The 27319-nt window shown below is 36.3% G+C and overlaps 1 protein-coding gene across 2 annotated transcripts in view; it reads right to left on the bottom strand.

Annotated features, from left to right (window-relative positions):
- Positions 1 to 27319, bottom strand: part of ST18 (ST18 C2H2C-type zinc finger transcription factor) — a gene marked incomplete at both ends in the record, with an annotated part of 166211 nt that overhangs the window by 67947 nt on the left and 70945 nt on the right. For both annotated transcript variants that reach the window (XM_082279424.1, XM_082279423.1), the window contains one exon: positions 4305 to 4411. In XM_082279424.1, the coding sequence (XP_082135550.1) occupies positions 4305 to 4411 (107 nt within the window). The remainder of the gene's footprint in view (positions 1 to 4304; positions 4412 to 27319) is intronic.

Genomic DNA, 27319 nt, shown 5'->3' on the forward strand with positions numbered 1-27319 from the left:
CTTTGTCATCATTTCATAATAAATACCACACCAATCACAGTGCTGCTATTTTAATTATGAAACAAAAAGTGTCCACTGCTTCTACTGAGCAGCAGTTACTTTGGACTAAACAGCAGGTTGCATTGTGATGAATATTTAAAAACTGCACAAAGAGTGAAAACCAATGATAAAATCAATGCAGGTGATTTTTCAATTGATTTTCTTTCCTTGTGAAACTTTTGAACTATGAGATATCTTTTTATCAACTCAAACATAAAATTTATAGAACAGTTTAGCCTAGTGCATGCATATATCAAAATAGTCATCATGTCTGTGCTGCAAAAAGACACTTTAACTTACGAAAGAGTCCTATGCATTAACTTGAAATACAAAAGTAACTGAATAAAACTGAAATCTCTTAACTGTGTCAGCAAAAAACCTCTCTTGCTCAAAATTTGAATGTAGTATCTTTGTAGCTTAGCAGTTCTTTCAGAGACAGCCTGATACTAAGTAAATGAAGTGGCTCATGTCCGTTTTTCATCCACATAGTGATAATTTTACATTAAATTACAGCAAAGGATGGTCAGCAAGAAGCATTCAAACTTTCAAATCACCCATGGAACAACGAGATGATTAAATTCTGAGAAATTCTTGCCAACCTTTTTAGAGGTAATTGTTATCAATGTGTTAATTTTGGACATATATTATTACTGTTGTGTACTGTGAAGGTTGGATGGATTCTGGAAGGTGCCTCATGCTGTCAAAGCTGGGGGACGGTCACCCTCCCTCCCACTACATATGTTGTCTTGAGTCAAGAACCCATAAGGGGTAAATAGAATGGTTATATGTGCACAAAGTCCTCACACAATATCTCACCACTAATTTTTTTAGCCATCAGGACCATGGGGATAATAAAATGTGTGCCAGGAAAATTTTATTGGGGGTTATAGTCCCATAATTTTTAAGGGCAAGCTTTACAAAAATAATGGCAAGTGAATAGTGGAACTAAGTCCACTTAATCTTTGTGTCTTATAGATAGATTCTCTGATTTGATGGATTTTAAACTCATCTAAACATTTTCTTTTCAAAATTTGTTGAAGCTAGCTAATGGACTCTAAAGGAATTAGTGGGAAACACGCAGCCAGAAACACAAGGACAGAGGTGCAGCAGCTCTGCAGTCCCAAATCATTAAGCAAGTAAGCTAAGAAAAAAATGCTTGCTGCTTCAGTTATGCTCCATTTCTGTGATCTCAAAATTTACTGAAAATATTGATGTTGAACAATTTTCTGAAAACATGTTCCAGCAAATCTCCCCAGGTTTGTGAATGCCCTCTGTCTGACTTTGTGAATTTCATTCTGATCCATCCTCCACTTTTCCTTCAATGTTCATTGAGATTTAAGCATAAGCCAACAACTAGATCGTAGAAAACTGACTGGAGTCACTGACAATACCCCAAATTCTGCTTGGCTCAAACTGTAATAATTTGCTATTTAACTGCTACAGGGTATTCATGTTTCTCCAGATTAATTTACTGGTGGAATAGCAGCAATCATACTTTCTGAGCAAACTATTTCAGAGTTCATGGCTGCAGGAACCAAATGGTACTTCTTTTGTTTGTACCATCCCACTGCAGTTAACAGACTCGAGAGCAGCACCTGGAAATACTTCCCTGAGTGAGAGAATCAGGATTTGGCTCTGAGTTTGGTTTTTTGTGTGCCTGGAGTCTGTCTGTGCACATGTGCATGTACTGATGTTATAATAGGATCCAAGAATATGACTAACAGCGGAAAATAGGGCATGTGCAATAAATTATAATAATGACAATAATAATAGTAGCAACTATTTCAGTTTACTTGCACATTTTTAAATTTGAATTTCAGAAATTAAATTGACACTACTCTCTTGGTAAGATAGTTTTACAGCACATCACTGTGAAATAAACTATGACTTAGGGAAGCCAGTGCTGCTGACTTAGGTAAAAGTAAAACGCACCTCCTGGAAAGACTTCATGTAAGAGCCATGTACTTTGTAATTTCCATTGTAATCTTCATACAAACATGACTTTCCTGGAGTGAGTTTCACATTGCTGTAGTGTCAGTCTGTTTTCTTTTGCATAACGGGCTAGAGGAAAGGAAATTGCTGGTTTATCTAAAGACTCTAAGCTTTATCATTGCACTGTGATTTTCCAACTAAAAGTTACACCTGATGTTCAACATTAAATTTGGGGAATTGTTTCACTAGGAAATTTTTACCTGATTTTGAGAGGTCTGGAAAAATAATAGCTTTTCTCTACAGTTTTTAATTTAAGAATTACTTAAGTTACTATTGAGACAACAGCTATATCTGTCACAAGCTTAGTGAACTCAGCCAGAGGAAAAAATCTAAATAATTTTTAAAGCACACAAATACATTCTAAAGTCTCCAACACAAGCCACAAACTTCAAAGTTGAAGTCAGATTCTGCTAAGGGCAATGAACCGAACTGTTCTATACTGTGCCCCACGGTGACACAACACTCTGTGTACTTCTCCCTACAGTGAATAATACCCTCAGAGAAAGCTTTTCAGTGGTTTTGGTGGTCATATTTTGATATTTCTTTTCAATAACTCATTTAAGATTCTACCACATAAAAAGATAATAAAGTCATAGAGAAAAATTTTTTTTAGTAAATCTGAAATCATTATTTCTTACTGCCCATCCAGAAGTGTTGAGCACTATCTGGCTGTCTGTGTATATGTGTGCTGACTGAACCTTTCTCTTAGCTTACAATAACATTTTTAATATGAAGTATTAATCTCACACTGACAGTGAGAAGTATGGTGAGAAAAAGAAATGCCAAGAACACATATAGCAACTTCTAGACAAAGTTATATATTTTCATTGCTGGCAGTAAAGAGTAATCCAGAAACCAAATATACTTTTTTTAGAGACATTGCTTGTAATGTGGTTAAAGCTTCTTTCTCTTCTTTTTCTTTTAATGATATGTTGAAGACCAAAAAGGAAAAATATTTACAAATGTGTTCTTAAAGACTATTGCTAAAACTAAGCCTTGTTTTGTGATTTTGATTATTCCTAACCAAGGAGTCATTTCGTCTTTATTACTGAAAATTTTGCTTTAGTTTGCTCAGTGCTATTCCTGATTTTTCTAGGAAAAAGTTGAATGACATGGAAATAATTGGTTCAGCTCTATGAATTTCTCAAGAATTAAAATAAGTACACCTACTAAATGCAAACTTTAAAGCATGTTTATAACATATAAATCATCAAAAATTTGTCATTTTATAGTGTGATTGAATGGTGTGCACATTCTTGAGAAGTAGATTTTTTAATATTGATTTCAGTACTTCAAAATATGCAGCGGCAAAATAAGCCTTAAATCAGAGGCAAGCTTGAATAGCTTTGTAATGAGGATGATTTATTTTGATTCTCACTTATGATTTCTGAGTTGTCACTGCTGTTGTATACTTCATCCATGCAACTTTGCACAACTGGCAGTGCTGAATATAAACCAAAGCCATATGTTTATGTCCTTTTGCCAAACGACTACAGCAAATAGTTCTATTATTCCCTTAGGTAACCAACGTGTGCCAAGTATTTCTATTAGTCTTCTTTACCAAGGCTTTAGAGGGCAGAGTCACAGCTTTATGAAATTAAGGGGCAACTGCTAGCTTTTTAAATTCAGAGAAAAATTATATAGTATACCACACTGAAATGCAGCTCAACCCAGGCTACTTTCTGGAGGCTTTTCACTCTGGATTATTATTTTTTATGTAGTTCAAGGTCTTGTCACTATTTTCTCTGCTACTATATATTAAATATCATTTTTTAGAAGAAAGAAAGAGGCAATATTAAAAAAAAGCTTTGACACATTGAGCTCTTTTTAAGTACACTAAAGTTTTAGCCCACCCAACTGCTATATAGTTAAAAAAATCCTAAAACAATAAGCCGTATACATATATATATACAAAACATCACTAATAAGTTATCCCTGAAAGATAAAATTTTAGCACTGCATTATGAAATATATTCTCATTCCTGGACTCATACAGATTCAAAGATACTTGTGTTACTGACAGTATGTATGGCTAACAGAGTGTAATTCACACACTTAACTAGAATTTCTACATATTTACAAAAAATTTCACCTCTTCAAATGTTTAATGCTGCTGTACCTGACTGTTGAAGACTTTTCTTAAAACAGCAGAGATTATGCAAGAAAAGTAGTCCTAGTGCACGAGGCTCTACACATGAAACCACATAGTATTCTACTACTAATATATAGATACATTTCTACTCAAATTAATTTTTGTAAATCAATTATCCCACCTTTGCGTGTTTCCAGGTGAAAATATGTGCAGATTCCAAAGGACCAAATTCGTCACACAGCCCAAGATGACTTGCCTGATTTAACAGATAATCCTCAAACTCATTCTCTGGAAAAAACATACAAGCAAACAAAAAGAAAAACAACAAAAGAAAACAGAAAAACAGCTATACTAAATAACATATGGATGAAACAAGACACTCTTTAAATCAAATGGGTAAATAATCCAGGTGCAATATTTTCTTCAGCGGTTTTACAAAGATAGGGTGTAGAGGCATCAACAATGCTTCTAAAAGGCGTAAAGAATAGGGTATTTTCTTTTCTTATGGTACTTTCTTTATCTCATTAATGCCTTATGAAATAGACCTTCTCTAAGAAAAGTTTTGCTTCTTGTGTGGACAAAAACCTACCATTTCTATATGTAGAAATCCTTAGTCAAATGTTTTAATTGCATCAGAACCTCTTTGACTGAGTAGGATGGTTCAGTACATGATGTAAAACAAATGAGAAGCATTCTAAAATATTTTAAAAACAGAAGAAAACTCCTCTGTTTTATTTTTTCTGATTTTGAATATTAAAGTTTGGCAGGCTGATAGTGTTCGCAGCATAAGCCAGATTAAGGAAATCTTTGACATTTCTCCATGCTCAATTTTTATTCCTTTCTGTGAGGCACTTTATGCTAAATCAACAGTAACAGCGAGGGAAGTAGAGCTCCAGAAGTTTATCTCTGAGCGTACAATACCGAGATCCTTGTTTTCAGAAATACTGAACACCCAAACCCTTCTGACAATTAGAGTTATACGCACTTGCAACCTGGAAGAATCTCACAATGAGCAGTTATTAAGGGCAAGATTTACTTTGGCATCACTCCTGACACTGGTGACCAAAACATAAAAATTTCGCTATCAGTTGCAACTTCAGAGGTCTGTTTCACATATTATCCAGTGTATTTAGTAAAATAGATTTATTCATTGAAGATATTTCAATCATGACAAAGTTTGCAAATAAACTTTGGGAACTTTGACTATTTATTTATTGGTATCTGATGATGTTATTTTCAGCAAAATTTGAAATGTCACATTTCTGAAATTGGAAAGGCTCATTCTAAACAGATTCTCAGGGAAGCCAGAGTTTATTGAATAACTAGTTTCTGCTTGTGTCCCAATAGATAAGATGTTAGTTTCATCCCATCAAGAACTTTTAATTAAAATAAGTACACTTTTATCAAATAATGGAACAGGCAACAGATGAAAGATGATAAAGAAGGGAGAAAACCCAGAACAAAACATCCCAATACCAAAAGGATTTTTATGCATTTTTTTAGCCAATATGTTGCTAGAAAGAGATATTGTTTATCCTCAAAGGCCTATTTTCTTGTTATTCTATTTCAACATTCATAAAGAAAAACCCCAAAACCACAAAAGAAGTCTCAAAGCCTTCTACCTTCCTCTTTGTTCAAAACACACTAATCTAAAACAAAAGATCTCAGAGAATAACTGCAATGGTGAGCAAAGCTCTTTCTAAAGACTAAAACTTAGCAGATTTTTGTCTACAATTCCAGCACCTTAAGTATTTATTAACAATGTATTTTTGCTTTACTTTCTCCAAGATTGCCAATAAAGAACGAAATCACATAAGGGAGTAGCTGTAAACCCTTTGAGTTCCCCAATGTCAAACTCATTAGCATCCGAATAACCACACAGCAGCACATCATCTGCACAATTGCAATTTTTTACTACTTTTAATAGCGTTTCTCAAAGGGCTCATTTTCAACTTTCTTCAGTGGTTAGTTGGTTCTCTGGGGAAAAGGAGCTTCCTGACGCTCACAGCTTCCACTCAACAACCAGGCCGTTTGCTGTCAGAAGCATCAGCCCTCTGCCCTAAACCCATCTGCTGTCTCTCTCATCCTAAGGGACCGAGAGTTAAGACAGCACAGCTGAGATCCACTTGGAAAAGTGCACAAAGGACAAGGAAAAATATACAAAACTTTTCACATTTAACTTTACATAATAAGCTAGTATGTTGAAAATTCTCCTCAAAAGAAAAGGAGTTTGGACTGGGACAGGTCTTGGGGGGGCAGGTTTTAAAATTGAACTGAAAAACTACATGCTGCAGGGTCAAAGAACAAAAACCTGCACCCCTCTGCTGTGTTTAAACACAGCAGAAGTTACTGGTTAGTAAGTCTAACTGTGCTGGGTTTGATTTCTTTCACATAACAGGGTGCTGGCTGTGATTCAGCTGATTCGTGGGTGAGTATGAACATTTGAAGATACGGTGTTTCATAAAAGGTCTAATACAATGTCATGCATCTGTCATGCTATAAACAGGGTCTGTAGGATTGTGCTGTGTCACGGGATGTGACATACCCCTAATGTAACATAAACTATGTGTCACCCCTGTCCGCCCTCCAAGAAGTAAGTTATATTTCAAATATAAATGTTAGGATCTGATAGTTCGGGGAGCAAAAAAGGCTTGGTGCTGATTTCACAGAAATATCAATGTCTTACACAAAATTTATTTAGTAATTCTGATTATAAAAATCAATTATAAAATTGATCATGGGCCAAATTTTGAGGTATTGCAAGAAGTGCAGAAGTCTGCAAAACCAGCTGGAGAAAATAAGATCTCAGCCTCAAGAGCCCACAAAGTACATCTAACTAGATTGTTGGTGACTTTAATGATAAGATCATTATTGATGGAAATCAGGCAGAGATAACTTACTTATTTGTCAATCAGTGTTCTTCGGTGGGGTCGCTCCCCTTGGGTCCACATGTATCTTCATTTGGCCCAATCTATTCATAGCTTGCATCAACTCATTTCTCTTTTTTAGTCAAGAATTCAAAACTATTTATGCTTACACTTCAACTGCCTATGTGTCTGAACAGTATTTTTTATTCTGGAAGTTGAAGCCTGCCTGCCTATAAAGAAAACTTTCAGCCTTTTCAACCACCATATCAGTTCAACTAGGATAATAAACTTCATAAACCCACAAAGATGGAATGTATGAGTTGCTTGATTTGTCAACGTAATTGTTCAGTGAAATCACCTGGAGCCTTTGCAATTCATTCTTCAGTTTATAGCCATTTCCAGTGCAATATGATTTTGTACTGACTCTGAAGTGCCATCCTACTGAGATCCATGAGTCATGCCAGGATACTGATGTGAATCACAGTTTAGGTCCTGATCCTCAACATCAGATGTGTGTGACAAATCCCTTCAAACAACTATTTTTGTTGACCCCTTGTCTATGGGTACAAGTCCACTCATTCAGGTCAGATTGCTAGAGATCCTGATGATTTTAAAATGAGAAAAGACATATTGTGCAACCACAAAATTATCTCATCAAAAGTCTGAAGTTGTTTTCTCTGTCAATACTCAAAGCTGTACTATATTTGTGAAGGATCCCAAAAGCTTTTTTAAGCACAATACATTGCATTTCCAACAGAATAATTTGATTTTCTCTCATTTACCATATCAGTGGTTGATATATTGCAAATATGGGAATGAATAATCACTACCGTTTGTGATTTGTCAACTTAGAATAAAAGTAATATCTAAGGAAACAAAATCCAGCGAGGTCACCAGTATGATCCCTGAACATTTCTTGTGTTTCTACAGTGACAGTGATTTCTCTTTCTCAAGACAGAATAATGCAGCATATTCAGTATTTAGTATTTGAGAAAATAATATGTGAAAGAAAGATACAACTACAAATAAATGAAGACATATTTAGCTCAGGACTTCAGTCAGATCTTTATCCTGCACAGTCTGAAGTCTGTAACTTTACACATTAAGTTCTGCACAAACCTCAAGGAGATCCCAAGGTGCATGTAAAATATTCAGTGCATGAGGAACCGAATTTCATTTGGCCTACACCCTCACTGCAGCAAATCTGCAGGATTCTATTTGAAAACAACTTTTTTTTTGTGTATAATTTGACCTTCAGAAAGGAGTTTCCTTGGGGCAGAATACTCGTCTTTGCACTTGTTTTATTCAGTGCAAAGTACGCAGGAAGTAGAATTTTTACTGTTCCAACAATCACATTTTCTTTCTCAGCTCTAATGCTAAACTTTATCTTATTTTGTTCTACCATGAGATGAACAGGAGGTCACGTTAGCAGTACGAGATAGGCTGGTAACACCGGCAGTTGTCCTAGTACCTGTAAAAATCTTCACTTCCACTCATCCTCTCTTTTAAACAGGGCAGTAATTCCAATGCCAAGATCATATTTCACCTAGCAGTGGAGTTTAACTTTCACCTGATTTAAGCAACAAACTATCCCTCAAAGATGCTGGAGGCTTTGCTGTAATTAACATAACTACATTTAGATGCTATTCATGACCGATAATTCCAACACCTTGTGAAAAAAAAAAAAAGGTTGCAAGCTGTAAACATTATAAACATATTCAAATAAGCTTAACGCAATCTGCCATGCTTATTTCTGCCTAGATCATGGACCAGCGAAATGGTTAATGCAAATGGATTTATAATTTGCTTTGGGGGGCCAGTTTCTTCTCCTTATTTATTAGCCCAGCTGATGGGGCAGATTTGATGAGGCACTTCTGGAATAATTGAGTCATCACACAAAGAAGGCTGCTAGCATTCAGAGTGGTTTTATCAGCAGCAAGCAGGCCTGATTACTGACAATTACACTCTGATCCGGTGATGGAGGAGAAAGAGCCAACGAGTGGGAAATGTCCGTGTTTCTATCCAGGAATAATTTCTACATTCATTTTACATGCTAAGTGTTTCCTATCTCTGCATAATAAACTGTAAACAGGAATAGATGGCACAATGTCCCTTAATATTTCCTGGTAATGAAGACACAAATGTACAGTGAGTGCTGATAAATATAGATGAAACATAAGCTATTCTCTGAGTCTGTATTGTTACCTTTAAAATAAATGCATTTTGGTGGTAAAAGCATAATCATAGCTAATGCAAAAAAATGACAGAAGATTGAAGCTGTCCTTGTAACTACACAGAAACTTTGTAAAAGTCCTGTTAATCACTGCTGCTCTAGAGGCTCATAAGCTGAAGGTGATATACTGGAAAGAACATCATTTTGTTTCTCAATAGTCAACTATGTAGGAGCACTTTTGCTTTGACACAGTAAAGGGGAGCAACAGCAGTGACCTCCATTAACACTTCAGGGATAGAGCACATCTCAATGCTAAACTGAAAAACAATGAAGCTGGTCCTAGAAGACATCTTCACTATGATAAATTCTCATTTCCCTCTCATCAGCTTTAAGACAGTGTTCATAATGAATAATAGAGCTAGACCACAGATTTCATGAGTTGTGTAAAGCAATACATTATTGCCTTTAGAACATTATTTTTATAGCAATTTAGATGCTGTAAAATGACAGTTATTAACAAAATTCTGCAAGCAGAACTTTGGAAAAATCTGTTTCTTTGGGGGAAAAAATGGGGGAAAACATGAAAACAGATATAGTGGAGAGTTGAAAAGTAATTTTGTGTTTGTTGATGGGGAATTACAGATTTCAGCTAGAAAAAGTTAATGCCCTGGTCTAGGGAGACTTTTCCTTTTTAAGAGTTGATCAGGCATGAAACACTGAATAATAAACTTTTGCATGCTTGTTTATTCCTTCTCCTCTTTTTAAACTAATTCATAGCTTCAAAAGAACTAAAAGTTATTCCCTGCTCGCCTGCAGTAACTATGGCAACTATGTTTCATTAAAGTAGCCACTTAACTTCAAGGCTTGTGTTACAATGATATGCATTATTTTGAGTAAAACCACACCATAACAACCTTATGATTTCAGAGCAATTTTAAAAGAAAGTTCAAAGAGCATGCGTCATTGACTCTGGAACACAGGGTTTGTTTTCTTTTAAAACATGTTTACTCTTTTCCAGCCAGGATGACTTTCCCTGCACGGAGTCATCTCTGTTGAGAGGCATTGTGTGGGGGGACCATGATCTGCTCACGGAAGGGCTGCCCAGGACCTGCAGGATTGTGGCCAGCAGGAGATGCCTGAGCACACAGATCAGCACAACTAAGAACAGCAAAATTCTGTGGGTTTAATTACTCTGTTACCGCCCTCTTCAGTATCAGAAAGATCCTGGTCTGGTTCTGATGTTTGCTACATGCCTGCTTTTTAGCCACCACTGTTACAGCCTTTCTACCGTACTTGATTTGCAGCAAGCTGGTTAGGAATTGATGGGTTTCAAGGGCAGTTTTATGGGGTGCTGTTACGGTTGCACTGAATCCCTATAGAAGTTCTGAAGCTGGTTAAGTTCAGTAAAAGTGGTCACTTCTCAAGCACATACAGGTTTAATCTAGGTTCTTTTATTCCTTCCCTGTGATTTCTGACTGTTCCAGAAGTATTTTTTAGGAATACTTTAATAATCAGAATTAGGACATCTCAATTCTTGTGCTGGAAAAACCCCATGTCTAATCAGCTGACTGTACATTTTTGACATGGAGTCAAAAGGAACAATAAACCTAAAAATACAGACTACATTTATGAAAAGAAGTATAACTACCATTCTGCTCTCCTACACATTCATCTTGCCCTTTCTGAACAAGTTCTCTTCATTAAGCATGACAGGCATGTCCCAGGAAAGGGAAAGTCACACAAAGGGAAGAAGTGTGCCTTCCCTCAACATGCAAATCACATATGTTCATTAACTTCAAGAGTGCCATGTGAAGTACAGTCTGCCACCATTTAAAAGACTTGTAATGACCCTAACTGCTAAAGATAATGGGGGCTTGCTTACACTACTGCACTGCCCTGAAGATCTTAGGAACATGCTGAAGAGCACAGGAAAAAAAACCCCAAGAACAAAAATACCACCTTGCAAATGAAAGCAGTAAAGGATATCCAGAAAATTGACTAATACTTGTCAGATACCAAAATGTGCATGTCAAATATTCCCTGGGACAGACTTCTTATGCAAAAGGTTTTGCTCATCGTATGTTTGCATCTGGTAAATGGAGCAAGGAAAAGCATGTTCAGTTTATTCAAACTTATGATAAGAGGTTGGCGTCATCAGGAATGGTGGTTCAAATTCTATTTTCAGAGCCTTTTATGTTTCTAAAGTGGGACAAAGATTATTTCCTAAAATGACACCTGTCTTCTGCCATAGACATAAATAGAAAGCACCATGACTGAGCAAATAACTGGAAAAAAAGGGATTCTGGAATTCTCTTCCTGCCTCTGCCACTGATCGATTCTGTGCCCCTCAGCAAGTCTTTCCACCTTTCAGCTAAATGAGGATAACAACAAAGAGTGCTGTAAAGTGCTTTTGTGCATTTCTAAACATACTTTAATGTAGCAAATATTATTTTTATCATCATGCATTTATCAGTTCAGTAGCCTGCTCCTTTCACTTCCTCTGAAATTCAACTTGAAATGTTTCCTCCTTCACTGCAGGCTTTTTTACCAAAAAAAAAAAGAAGAAATAAAAAAAAGGACAATACTGAGAAGGATGGGTACTAACAAACATATGGTGAATGGCAAAATAATTTAAAACACATTTCCATTCTCTTCTCTCCTAAAATCTTAGGCAATCTGGATATAACTGTCATCTTTACATGTCAGATCCTTATCTTAAAAATCTGTTTGTTTTCCTGTATAGAGAAATACTCTCCAAGAAAATATCTTTAACTCTTTTCCTTTGATTTTTGCTCTCATGCTCTCATTGCTGAAAATGTCAATGAGGTGTACATATATATGTGTGTGTGTGTGTACATATATATATATATTTTTCTGTGTAAATAAATATATTTATATCTATATGTTTGTGGTAACATTAAGTTCAAATATCGTGCTCAACAAGCACTGTGTTTAATTTAAAAGATACTGAAAGAGGAAAGTTTCTTTCAAGGTGAACCTCTTAGACGTGTGGTAGGGAAGTGGCCTGTGGTACCACTAAACAATGCTGAGTTAAAAATAATGTTACAGGAACATATCTTTGTAGTACTATTTTGTATTGGCAAAATAATAGCAATCATTCTATTGCAGCAAACTGGACTAGAGGAAGATGAAAAAAATCATCCTATGGAGAGGTGTCTTGCAAACTTTGTCACATTAAACTCAGTTACCCTTGAGATTCCCTAGTGTAAGCCTGGCTGCATTGAAAACAGCCAGGACACTCTGGTGGACCTCAATAATACATGTTATCTCCATGTGAAAGCACTCACATACACTTGGTGTTAATCACACAGGTATACAAATGCACAGTCCTGGCCAGGAGGTCTGACAAAGTAAGGTGATCAAAAACTATTTTGCATGTGACAGCTTTAATTAATAAACAGCAGTTTAGAAATTCCAAAACCACACTCATGAAATTTTAGTATTTTAGGTGATAGTTATGTCATTCTTGGTAAGTAGGCCTTAATCAGGTGTCTGCATAACTATGTAATAGTCTGGCTTGTTGTTTGGGCTCTTATTAAATCGTGGGCTCTGTGTCTTATGTTGGAACCCCAAGTGCCAAAATGCATGCAGGAAAGGGGGTGGGCTGAGGGGTGGCTTTTGTGCTCAAGGCATAATCTTCTTTCTTTCTTTTTATTTTCATATGCTGTGCTTCTCTATTCAGGAGACAGATTTTTGTTTTCTTTAGAAGAGGTCTGCATCATTTTGCATCAGATCTGTGTCCTGATACAAGAAGTAGTAACTGTGACTTTTAAATAATCAGCCTCACTAAAGCCTCCATTATGGCAACCAACAACCTTAAATCATTTTGACAGTGCATTCTCTGCACTGTCCATATACTTGGAGGCTGTCCTCAAAACACTGAAAGCTGGGACAATATTCATGGTTAAGAAAAGTCCAGAAGCAGCCAAACAGGTGGGCACTTCTTTCAGAAAAGACCTTTTTAGATAGAAGACCTTTTGTACACTAGTTCTATCCTAGGCCCCTTTCAGGAGCTACACCTGAGAGAGAAAGTGAATTATCAATGACTTTTTTTTAAAGAATCAGTGGTTTAACACTAATTTCTAATCAGATCCTACAGAAAGGAACAGCTCGCATGGCAGCTGTACTTTTCCCAGGGTTAATTACCTTTCACTGCTCTCTACTAATGAGTCAGCTGTTCCTGTCATCACACAACTACACTGTGTTCATCTGTAGCTCTAGCTGTGGACAAACACAGTAGCTAGAGCCCTGTTTACATATTGGCGAGGTTTGTTGTGAAAAGAATTTGCAAAGCGTTCAAAAAAAAAAAGAAATACTTAAAACTCCTTCCATTCCCATGTCTCTTTTCATGGAAACAACATTATTTTTCAGGGAAACGACATGTTTTCCAGGTTACTAAATGCATCAAGAGGAGTAGAAATCTAAGGACATAAAAGCTAATGAAAGGGGTTTTTTTTTGCAATATTGCATAATAATTTATATAAGGAAGAGTAGATCCCTGTAGCCATTTATCTTGTCTTACCTGATTGTTGAGTGAGGATGTTTATTTATAGCTTGATGACCTAGGAACTAGAAAACTTCTTTATAAAATATTGGTTTAAATAATAAGTGGTAATAGCACAAGAATTAATGCAGCTAGGGAAAGAGTTTGTACTATTTTATATGGCAAACCTTAATGAGACAACGATTTAAGACTTTCAGTAAACTGTTAATGTTTTTATGTAACTCCAACAGGTAATTCAATAGCAAGTAAATAGAACACGTCATTTTCTAGCTAGGTTGAACAGGATGCATTTTTTTATAGCCATATAAGATCACTACTGGTTATTTCAGCTTTCTTGTGGGAGGCTACCAAAGACTGTGGCTAAAGTCAGGCACTGTGACAGCTCTTCCAAAGTTCAAGTCCCGTTTGTGTCAACATTCAGAAAATGTTTTCATATAACTGAGGGCAGGACTCTAAGCTGGTGCTGTCTTCATAACATGATTTTGTGCTGAAAACATCTCTATGGAGATTGCCCTGATCTGAGGAGATTTCCTTAGTGTAAGATCTACAGATTTCAGTAGAGAAAGCAAATTTTCACCAGACACCAAAGGGACAACACACATGTGCACGTCATGTGAATACATGCCATGTGAGAATGAGCTCTGCTACCTGCAGTTTTATCTGTAACAGGACTGTTCGTGAAGTTATTTGAGGCTGAATTCCTTGCTAGTATCACATGAGGTAATGAAAACTGAGAAATTTATGGCTGGACTATAGACATCTTAATATGATGATGGAAGAAGAAACTTAAGCTTCCATCTCCAGGTAAACCTTGCAGGACTGACAGCTCAAAATATGATAAATTTCCTTTTGAGAACACCAAAGCAAAAGCAACATGGCATTCCAAGGGATCACTTCAATGGTCATCTAGGAAATGAGTAGTATACTTTCCTTTGAACATTACTGTAATGAACCACCTCTTTCTGTTAGGCACCCTAGGATGTGCAAGCTGTATTGACAGCTCAAACACTCTGAGCAGAGAGAAAATGTGAGCTGTGTGGTTATGCTCTTTTAAAAAGCAGATATTTATTTATTGCACCATTAGAAGCAATTCTCCTGCTGGATTTTGGATTAAGTGAATTTCCTGAAGGTGCATTAATTGGGCTTAATGATTCACAGAAACCCCTGATTACCCAGGTCAGGCCAGGGAAAACTGTTATGTAATGCTCATTTTGTCTCAGATTCTTCCCCTGAACAGATTATTCCTTCCTCATACACTCTGTATCTCACTCACTGTTCAAGCAAAAAAGAAAAAAAAGAATTCCCAGGGACAGCATGGCTATTCTCCACATAGTCAAAGGTCTTCTCATGTTACTGGCTTGTTGTAGGTTTCCTGAGTTCTCAAGAACATTATTCCTCTTTTATCCACAGGCAAGAAACAGGGAAGAAGTTCTCTCCACTTTGTGAATAGAAAAACTTCACCTTTGGAATGAGTTTCACCTTTTCTTGAGATCTGGTCTGCTTAGCTTCAACTCTGTCAGTACCCAGGCTAAATATCTCTCTACTAGAAGTAGACTTCTTGCTGTACACTGAAGCAGCTGGGATGCTAGAAGGCAGCTTCTCTGAAGCTGGGCTGGTGATATTCCTACTGTGGGGATCTTTGTTGCAGATTCAGGAAGAAGGAAAAAAATTGTGCCAAAAACCATGATATCTTCCATAATGTGTCCTCTTATAAACTTGACTTCTTTACTCCTAAAGTATCACATAAATTTAAAAGGCAGGGACCAGGGATCACACATAGATACCAAATGCCCCCAAATAAACAGGGAACAAAACCTTGTGGCCTGGAGGGTGTCTGCAATGCTGAACTTGCTGTTTGTAGGCTGACAATCATTGATTGAAAGCAGCTTGCACTTCTTCAGTATTACAGTACTGTTCCCCATGATCACAATATAGTAGCATATAAGTCATATTAATAACAATAAAAATAACTGGTATTGTTAATGTTGTTGCTATGAATAACACTGGGCCCAAAGCATTCAGGGCTAAAGCTGTTTATTCTCTCATGCTATTCAGAATAACTTAGGGATATGTAATAAGACACTTTTTAATGATAGCCACTAAAGTGTTGATTTTGGGGAAGAAAAGTCCGAGAATATTATACATAAGCTGGTTAAACTTTTCAGGATCAATGTTATAACATTATAAAGGGTTATGTCTATTGAACTGGTGCCAATTTATACCATAATGAATTTCACATTCCTACAACCTTGTGCGTTGACTTTGAGTCTGTGGAGGTGCTACTGAAGACACAGTCATTCACCCTTTGTAAAACTCATCGTTTCAAAATGAGATCAAACCGAGCATTCTCTTACAGCAGAATTTACTCCCATGTCTATCCTCCCCCAGGGAAAGAGCCTGAAAAGGCAAAACACTGCCAGAGACCCAGCTATCACTCCCTGCTTCCAAGGCCCACCTATGCCTTCTGTGGTATGGATTAGGGCATAGCCAAATACTGTCCCATAGGAACCATCCACTACTTAAGGGTTAGCTCAGATCTGTGGAGTTGCATGCGACTTTGAACCTGCGAAGTAATTTTGAGCTGCCCACTTAAAGAATTTAAGAACTTTGCCTTGATCTGAAGGAACTTTGCATAGCTGTCCCTAGAAATTTAAAAGATTTGTTTAAAAACCACACACTTACGTGCTAAAAATGATAAATAATTCTGTAAAAATCAAAATTTTTGTCAACAAATCTCTTAAAAAAATGAAAGAAAATAGTTGAAATCTATGCAAAGTATGCACAGCATCTGAAATTTTCATCTGAAAGCTTGTTTATAGTTTTTATGAAAGCATGGGGAATGTTGAATCACTATAATCACCCACTGAAACAGTGCAAAACCATAATCAAATCAATCTTTCTATTACTTTGAAGCTTGGAAACAGAGTCTTGAAAGCCTGAGGAGACAGAAAAACCACCCCTAAAAGTGCCTCCGGACGCTAAGTGGTGGCCAACAGGAAAAAGAATATGTCTGGAAATGCTTCTATCAGCAGTGTTTAAGAACTCCAACAGATTTAAGGTATTTTTGAATTAATGGATATTGTTAAATCTTTACAGTTTGTTTCTCTTCATTTTTTTGAGAAGTAGTTTTAAGAAAAGAAACATTTTTGTTAAAGGAAATAAAATGGCTTCTAGGAAGAAAGCAAGGAACTGACCCCTTCCCTTTTGTAAAAATCACATTTCAGGAGCAAAATTTAGTCCTCTGAGCTGCACAGCAGTATTCACTTCTGTTATTCTGCTCTCCATTAACTGCTAAGCAGATAAAGATTTTCACCAATTTCATGTGAATGCAAGAGAAGAGTTTTGATCTAAGGTATATCATATTATCCATATCACTGTCTTGTAAGAAAGTGTGAGAAATGTTTCAGTGACAAAAAGATTTAAGAAGAAATCAAGTCCAGTGTTTGGGCTGGATGGGAAAGACAGGATTCATCTTCATAACTTTACATGCCTGAAATACAAACATATATTTCTGAGGCAGTAAATGCTGGATTCCCATGGTCTCTGGGTAGCCTGTAGGTGACCTGCAGGCATCTCTGAGGCTGTGAGATGTGTGATACATCTTACTCATTTCTGCTTCAGGGTGAGATGAATTGCACACAAGAAATGTCTCTTTCCACTGACTCTAAAGGGAATCTGGAGGACTGGCTCAGGTCTAGCCATTTCCACTGTGCACACTGACATTTCACCAAATGCTGATTCCTAACCAAGGAACCTATGGCAATCACTGAACAGCGTCTTAAAGCTTAAATAGCATGTATGCTATGTGAGCTGTGTTGTGAAACAGAGCTGGGAAGGCAAGAGAAATAGAGTAGGGAACCATCCTCCAGGAACTAGGGCAGTGCCAGTCGTTGTAGGAAAAAACTGGCAAACAAAGCGAAGCTGGTGAACAAATAAAAGGGAGCACTAGTAGATGGTGGAATCTACAGAAAAGGAGAGTTAGCTTTAGCTTTGACACAAGCAGTGTGGTTTCAGAGACACAGGAGTATCCAGTGCCAAGAGGCAAAGGAAAATGCCAGCATGATATGGCAAATATTTCTTATCTAGATATAGCAGGAAGAAGACAATCAAGTTCCAAGCAGAACAAGGGAAATGGAACTCTAAGAGTTGGTATGGAATGAAATACCATCTTTTTACTCTTTGCATTGGACAACATTTTATGAAGGAATAAAAGTTTTCCTGATAAGTATGTTCACCACTTGGCTTAGTGTCTGATAAATGGAAAGTGTCTGATATGAGTAAAAGTTACTAATAGAGCTTATCTACGTTTTTTACTTGGTTTACTATCAACTGTTTCACACTGGAGAAACCTGATGTCACCAGTGACAGTGGATCTGCATTTAATTCTTTTGTATTTGTTTGTTTTAACCATACGTTAATTCCACCTGCCCTGTTTTATTTGGTGTCTTCTGTTCTGAGTCAAGTTTTCAAACATAAAAGTAAATAAATTAAAACCCAAATTCCTTCTTGTAACTTTTGCTGGTCTTTGGAAGCTAATAAGAGCCAGATTTTCAAAAATTAAAATGTCATCATGCCTACATTGCTTGCCACAAACATGCCCTTTTTTTTAGCACGTAAGGTGAGTGTTTAGGCAAAGAATTATTAACACAATTTTTTGCTTGATTTGTGTAAGTCAAACAGATCTGAGTTGTATGCACTCAGTAAGCCGCAGTGTAAAAAACAAAGCAAAGAAAGATTTTGCATTATTAGTAGTAGTAGTATTATTAGTATTTCATGTATTTACCCCAAAGAGAAAAGTCTTGTTGGTGAAATTCATCATATCTAAACAAAAGACTGGCAGCTTAAGTAAGTATATGAACAGGGGGAAGGGAGACTTATTTCCTGAGTTTCAACAGATGTCATACTTAATTGGTTGTGAAATAAACCAGAGCTACTCTCGGCCTGTTTCCCTAGTTTCAGCTGTGAAGACACTTTTAAACATGTGCATTTCCCTCCTGCTTCCCATAATGAGGGTGTGGGGTGAGAATCAAACCTCCAAAAGGAGTAAAGCAGCGTGCATGTTGCATACAGGCCTTCAGATACACTAATTAAACAGAAGTGAGCGTTGCATCCTTTGTCCCTGTGAGATACACATCAATACAGCATGAGCCACGACAACTCTGTGGAAGGGTTACTGCATTTGCCTTCTGCTAATATCAGGAAGTCACTGGACTATCCCATACTGCACATAGTTTTTCCACCTTCCTGTATTTTCTCTCAAAAACACTCTTTGTCCTAAATCACAGCATTGTCAATATACTAGAACTAATTGAAATGGTATCATTTTTGTATTTTTGACAGAGAGAGCACCTTAGAGGTTGGGGATTTTTCCCCTTGTGGTCGTTTTCTGCTAGGAGCAGCTGAGTAACACCACATTTAACACAATGGCAACTACAAAGATTTTTTAAAAAAGAAAGGACTGTCAAGTATAAAATATTTTGGCTGCACATAGTGATGGACACAAGAAAATTGAGAACGAAACTTCTCACAGACCAAAACCCCAAACCTTTTCAACTGCGGCTAACCACCAGCCAGTGGTATGGTAATACAAATAAAGTCATTTGTTTTTAAAGGGCTATGGCAAAAAATGTTAGCCATTCATTTTATGCCTTATTGGATGTAGCCCTCTAAATCAAAATGCTCTTTTGAGCTTTGCAAGAAAAAGTTAAATATATGATAGGTGCCTCTCTGTGAAACTCAGTAAACAAATAGTAAAAAAAAAAAAAAAATTGGAATAGTGTTTGTTAAAACATTTCAAATGGAAATGGAATGAGAATTGTGTATAAAGAAAAATTAATGCCAAGGTTAAATGCGTTTAATTCACCTGTGGCAACCAAATTGAACAATATTTGTTCTTTTAGTTTAAACTTGGAACCCAGATCCCAGAGGTGCTAGGAGAGAGCTTTAATCCCTAGAAAAAAAATTCAAATTCCCAAAGTGTGTGATGAAAACCAGTATAATCCTTCCTGAAGTGAGAAACAAAATAGAAAATACTTTTTTTTTTTTCCTATTAAAACAAGAGCAGTCATCATGATCTTTATTCTTTTAATGTTTTACAGGTCTGACTTTCGGCAGATGACCTCTCTTGTTTGTCCCTACATGTTTTCCAAAATATAAAAGTGAAATAGAGTCCCAAGGGCACTGTACTTGAAAGGTTATGAGAGTTAGAGAATTTTAACCATGCCTGCCAAATCAGCAGATGGCTTGTGATTATAATTATATGCATCAATAAAACGAATAATCTTTACAAAATTTGAATTTCTACTAAAGTAAGGGATTTAGTAAGCAGATGCAACAGAATGCATTTTCTTTAACCCTTTTTGTAGACAGTATTGTTTATCACAAAAATAATGGCAAGGTTCTCCATAGATTAGCTTGAACATACACTTGAGCCATAAATATATGTTTCTTTTGACCAAGTGTCAATGCTATTTAGTGTGATTTATGTGTTCAGTAGCACTCTGTTCACTAAATGTTGAATGCTTATATATAGGATGATTCCCATCAGACCCATACTTCAAAATGGTCTTTAATTTTATAAAATGTTAGAGATACAATGAAGATGTCATGTGTACTCATTCTCTTCATTTTTGTCGCTGTGCTCGTTCTTTCTGTTTAGGATTTGGTGACTTTCCGTGCCTCTTATGGAGTCTGAGTTAACCACATTATTAGTGAAGAAAATAATTTTTCCCCAGTGTGGGATATTTAAGAAAGGTTTTGTGTGTGTGTGTGTGTTTTGGTTTTTATTTTTAAATCGCAAGAAATTAAATTACTGAAAAGGAAACATATTAATAGGAAAAAAAATCATAACTGTGGTTTTCTATGACCCCTGATCTTACCTCCAAACTTACTTTTGTAACAAGATCAAGTGTGTTAGGTTGTGTCAAACCTCTGCTTGAAGTAGGAGAAAATCATACATTAGAAAAATTAAACGAAACAAAAAAAAGCCCCCCTAAGCCAAATTTATTTCTGGACTGCCTCATAAAAATGCTATTTGAAGACAGGATATACATATCCTATAATTCTTCTAATAAAGTAAGGAAGAAAAAATTTGAGAAGAATAAGTATGTTTTCAAAAAAGTCCCTGCTTGGCATACTGTAGCTGTCTACCTACAGTATTTTAACATTTATTTTAGTCAAACATTTAAATCTTAACTTTTACTTCAGGATGTATGTTTGTCTTTTTATCTCCCCTAGTATCTCTGAGTGCAAAACAATATTTTTATGCTCATTAAAAAGTGGATTTTTACTTCAGAAATGACAGAGCCATTACTCTGTATCATGTAAATCCTTCTTAGCATAAGGATTATTGACCTGATAGTCCATAACGGTGCCATTGGAGCCATTACGACTTTGCTGTGCCAATCCAGATGCTGTACATGTGCTTCAACTTGGGGGCAGGAGGGGCAGTGAAAGTGTCAAATTTTCTCTTGAGATTTAGGGAACTGACCTAGTGACTCTACCGCTGGAAGAAGAAGACCCCTGTTTAGAAGAAATTGAGATCTCCGGTCCTCGCTCAAACCGATCTTTTGGAAAAGTTCTAAAGCATTTTTTTAAATCTAATGCCTAACAGTGCAGAGGTCAATACATGCCTTTACATGAAAATCGAGCTCTTTTTCACCAAAGTTCCTTAGTGGAGGGAAAAGTTTGCATATGAACCCAAACCTGAAATATGTGTTAGCAAATGTTATTTGAATCACTTAAGCAAATCAATAAAGACCTCATCTTCAAAACACACACCAGCTTTACTGTATTAAACTGAGGCACCAACCTCACCTCAGTGGAATCACTCGTGTATAAAAGTTTTTGTTAGTGTTCACCTGCCCAAGAAGGTAAATCCATTGTCATTCTAAAGTAACTTTTGCTGATAGGTTATCACCTTTTCTTGAACCAGAAGTCTGTTACTTAGAAAGGCAAGAGTTGCTAGTGTCATTAAAAGTCTTCCATGAACATAAAAGAGAGCAATTCTCCTCTAAAGAAATTTGATGTAAATACTAAAAAAGTTAAGAGGAAGAAAACCTTTTTTATTATTCATTAAACAATATCTGTAATCTGAAGTACTTCAAGAGAATTAAAATCCAGAAACATAGATTCTGCTTATGTAATTTTTAATAATCCCCAACTATGCGCACAATATCTACAAAGAAGTGACCCGACCCCAGGTATATATGTACACTTCCAAAATCAATCAGTTCAGTAACAGACTTTGGTCTAGATTCTCTATACATTTGTGGATATAGTAGAATATAAAGTTTATTCTGCATGTTATCTGCTATGTTTTAATTTGGCGTGACAGCGTCAGGCCTTCATGAGCTTGTCAGTGACTTTGGAGATACTTGCTTGTTTGTCAGGAATATCAGATATTTTGGGATAACTGGCTAGAAAAACTATAAACATGAGAAAAAACTGATTCAGAATTATTCAAATCAACTGCATAATACCATAAAGCTTTTCAGATCGGCGTGCACAGCTCATGGTGTTGTGCCCTGGAACTGTGCACTAAGATAAAGGTAGAGGCCTCCTATTGGATTGCAAAGTCCAAAGTTGAGTGAAAAGTGGTTTCTAAAAATCTGGAGTGTTTCATACTTTATCAGGGAGATCAGATGAATGACATTAATTATCAGAAATCAAGTTTTCTTTGTCTTTTCTCTTAGGTGTACTAAAGAAATGACAAACGAGGAAAAAAAATGAAGCTGCGAAAAACTACTAAAACTTACTGAAGCTCAGCCTGTCGGATTACAGAATGTAATTGTCAGATTACAGCAGTATGATTTCTGTAACACTGCTCCATGTGCATTACCCCTACGAAACCACTCTTTGCTTTTAATAGTATAAACAGCTAAACTTATTAATGTGATGAATGCTGAAATATCAAATATCCTTTACTCTTGTTGGTGTAGGTATGTAAAAAGGATACATGACTGTGTCACAGGGATATGCTAATTTTTAAAAGCTTTGGGGATGCACCTGACATCAAGTATCGTGGAATATTTTCTGTTAAAATAAACTGAAAACTCTATATCAATTAGAATATTTTAAAGCAAAACTATTGTAAGACTGAAGTTTGCTAGATCTCTGTTGATCTAGGTTTGAATTATAGGACTTAGAAAGAAAGCTTCTTTTCTGATGCCTGAATATCTCATACTTGCTGAGGTAACACAAGGAAACATTGCTGAGATGTACACAACTTTAAAAAATATGGAAAATAAAAAAAAAAAAAAATACACCATTTTACTTGAGCTTTGTTACTTTCTCATTCTATTTCCTGAACTGGAACTACTGGGAAATGCAAGAGCAGATATAACTGCAGATATAACTGCAGATATATACCTAATATATACTGAGTGTCAGGTAACCAGGATACTACATAGGTGAATATAGTTTTTTGCATACATGAACTTTTTTAATAAATATGCGCACATGGATTTGTATATATGCATATTCTCATACCCCTTTGCAAGGAATCATCAAATATATATGTTAAAAACATCACATTTTATCTTAGGGTCTGTAAGCTGTGGTGATAATTCTATTGCCCATGCAGTAAAAAGGATGTTCCTGGGTAAGTGACATATCATAATGAACTGACTTCCGTGACCTGTGAAGAGTTTTAATTAAGGGGTCAGGTTATCCTGATATGTCTAAATACACATATATTGGCAAGTTTTTTTCTAAATTTAATGTCTCGCAAAGCAAAGCAAAGCAAAACATAGCAAAGCAAAACAAATCAAAAAACAAACAAAACAAAAAACTAAACCCCCAAAACCCAACAAAACATCAATTGTAATGCAGACTGAAATCTAAACCCCACTTCTTTAATAGTCTGTATTTGATAAAGCATTCTTAAAACATATGGTTTGCAGTGGTTTTGCAGGGAGGAGAGAAGAAGCATTACTTAACGCACACAGGCATCTTGCAATAATATCATGTTGTTTTGAAGCTAACATCCCCTGAGCCTCCAAAGTGCAAAGCAGACAGAAACATTTTAGTAATGCAAACAAGACTTTCCGGCAACTTCCTGTTGCCATTTTTCAGCAAAATAAAGGGTCCTGAGGTACTAAACTGAAGCACTACTAGAAAAGATTTTATCATTGGTTACACAGGCAGGCACCTGCTATTATAAGATATCAGCTGAATATTTTGCTGCTGTGCAAAGAAAATAAGTAATGACTGTGCAACTGTTAAGCAGTAATCTTCAACTTTTTAATTTCAGCTCACGTAAAAGACAACACAGAGAAAGACATCACGTAAAAATCTTTTTCAAAAATCCCAAAATTATAGTAGCAACTTCATTTATATCTGCATACTTGTAAAAACCGTTCCAGGGATTTAGGGGTGTAAGTAGCTGTCTAGTGGATTGAAATTTGTATTCATATATATAAGATATTTTCAGCAGATTTTTAAGAGAAGTAAAAAGAAACTTTCTGTCTGTAAAGTTCATCAGATGTAATGTACATCTGAGGCAATGATTACTGTGTGGCAGTTCCTACAAGGAATATTTAATTCATTAGACTATAATTGAAATATCCAGTTCACAAAACATCCTGTGTTACTTTCGGAATTCCAGAAACTTTTGTAAGCTGGCAAATCAGACAGAGAGAAAAGGAAACAAACAAACAAGAAACAAACCCAACCTTGATTCCAGAGACATTTTTTCTCCCCATCATGAAGTGACAGAGGGGGAAAAAAAATCCCTTCATTATGACCTACTTGTCTAGAAACGGACTTTCAACCCCATGGTTAGGCTAAGATTTGCTCTACTTTCTCCCTAGGGCATAATTGTCAGACTGACTTACCGTGTGCCTTTTAGCCTTTGTTCTGCCTCTCACGCTGACATCAGGGAAGCAGTGATGTAGAATAAAGCAGGGGTGGGCTAGGTTAGTCCACTGTTTGTGTCGTTGTGTGGTGTGCAGGGACACTCTGTGATACTCTAGTGAGCTGCTAAGCTTTTTTTGTAGGCTTTGTGTCATTTACTTAACGACCAATCTCATTAGCTGCCAGGGTACAATGGGCTGATGCATTTTCTATGTACATACTCTACACAGTGACCCTCAAGGTTGCCGAAGGTCTATTTAATCAGTCAAAATGCTGAATATATTTGCAGTAAATCACAAAAAAAAAAAATACGGGACCACAGAGGTATCTCATGAGTGTTTACTCTTTCCTGGGAGTTATTTGCAGGTAATAAACTGATAGGAGTTCTAGGCAAAAGCAAGGGCAAAGAAGGGAAAAGGGAACTCACTGGGCTTGCACTGGTCACCTTTAATTTAGGGAACCTTGGGGGCCCTGCATATCGCTGCGTCTCTGCTTGTTAATTTCTCCATGCAGTTCATGCTTCAGTGTAATCATGTTATCACAATTAAACCCCTTTAAATAAGAAGAGCAGGACTAACAAAAAACCACAGCCTTTCACACATTGGGGAGGGGATGCGTTTGTGTGTGTATGTATGTATGTGTGATATTTATTTATTAACTTCCTTACTACAGGCAACCTCAGGGCTGGCATCTTTGCATTTCTAACCTCTCGTCAGTTACAAGGTAAAACCCTTTTAACTCTTATGAAAAATGAAATGCTGAAAAGCCCCATGAATCACGACAGCTGTCCATAAGTAACAGGGAGAGTTCTATTGTCCATCTTGTCCCTGGATAAAATGAATACTTTACAGCAGAGGCTGTTCAGCTTGGCTAAAGAGTATGGGGAGAAGGGGAGGAGGTCACTGGAGATTTCGCACACTAATTTAATCTGGGAAAAGGACAGGCACTGCATCTCACTTGAACAGACTGGCGGCAATCTGGGCTCCCACAGAACTATCTCCTTTTGCCTGTGCTCTATTTATTCCTTATCTCTGTTTACCAACCGCTAGGTCCCTTTCATTCACACCACGAGGCCGTTCTCCTACTATCAGTCAGCAGCTGACACTGTGGAAGAGCCTCAAAGGCAAAAAAAAAGGGATCAAAACTAAACCAAAGCTGTATAAACAAAGCAACAGTAGAAGTAAATGCATAAATCCTAATTCTTAACCCAACCCACAGGGTGCGAACAGAACCTTTATAGTAAATCCAACAAACCCACCACAGTGAGCTATGGGCTACAGAGGAAATGGGAAAAGCCAAATATCATTCATGAAATCACCATCTCAAGCAGAAACATTGAAAATAGGCATTGGAAGATATTTAGCTGGTTTCAGGATAACAGGTTCATCAGTCCTGTGTATTCCTCAGCAAGTAATGAGGCACAGGTTCACCTGTGTGCCTGGTAAAAGACGAACAAGAGATTTTTCCACTTAAACCTTAGCTAACTTTGCACTCATTGCTTGTGATTTAGATTAAAGTAAGTAGATGCAACCACTTTAAAGAAAAATCTTTATCTGGAGATTGTGGTCATTTGGAAAACTTTATAGCTAGAACTTGAACGTGAATTTTTTATTGAAGCATTTGTCCAATTAATTTTGGCTTTAAAACTCTGGATTTTTAAACATCACCCTTTCTCAGTTGTTAACTTATACTTTTCACTCATACTCTAAGTTTTTAGCACTTAACATGAAATGCAAATGGGTGAAGACAAGGAAAGAAAAGATCAAGCTTGTGAGTCTAATAGAAGAGTAAAGTAATAAACTACATTTGGTGTTCTGGGTTAGGATTATTACAGTGGCTTAACTATGCGTAAGTCTATTTTCTAATTTCAGTAGTCCTTTATTTTGTACTCTTAAATTGACTTAATAAGAGACAAGTTGTGAATATTCATAGAAAGACACCAATATTGTTCCACTGAAAAAACCTAACTTTTTAAACCTACACAATCTGTAACTCCCAAAGTAGGGATATTCTTTCTGGAAGAGGAGTTATGCTTTCAGGACTATTCTCAACTTTATAAAAATAGTGGTTAACAGCATATAGCCAATATACTGTCAACTGACTGATCAAAATAATTATAACAATTACAAAGAAAATGTTTCTCATTATCAAAGATGATCAACTGGACCTAATTTCAGTTTTGATTTTCACCTATGTGCATTATGAGCAATGAAGTCTTTACTACTTGGATCCTTTTTTCCAAATGAATTAATGAATTAAATTTATCCTTTCACCAGCTGCTAGGCAGCAGATGGAACCATTTCTGAAGCCTTGTTGAATTCAATCCATAAAACTCATTTCCTAGGATTAGCAGTCCAAAGTTTCTTTTAATGTTTATATACCGCTTGGGATTTTGAATTTCATGATGTTAAACTTTCAATTTAACTATTTTTTTTTCATTTCATATCAAACAAATATGATGGTTTGGATTTCTATAGCTTTAGAACCACACATTTCAGGTCACATAAGGACAAGAATTCATTTCAAAAGCAATCAAGTAATGCAAGATTGGGATCTGGGTTGGTTTTTTTTTCCTTTGTTTTGTTTACATTACAGCACTACCATAGTAACCATTTGTGTTGTACTCATAGATTAATTTAGACTGGTAAAGTTTTATTGTCTGTAACTTTGACAAAAACCTTTGCACAAAAATTTAATCTTGCTAAGCAATTTTTGAAAGTTACTGTGATCTGAGGCTGTATTTGCTATTCACAGAAAGATGACATTTTCCTGAATTA

The sequence above is a fragment of the Coloeus monedula genome (assembly GCF_965178545.1).
Source record: "Coloeus monedula genome assembly, chromosome: 1".
Classification (NCBI taxonomy): Eukaryota; Metazoa; Chordata; class Aves; order Passeriformes; family Corvidae; genus Coloeus; species Coloeus monedula.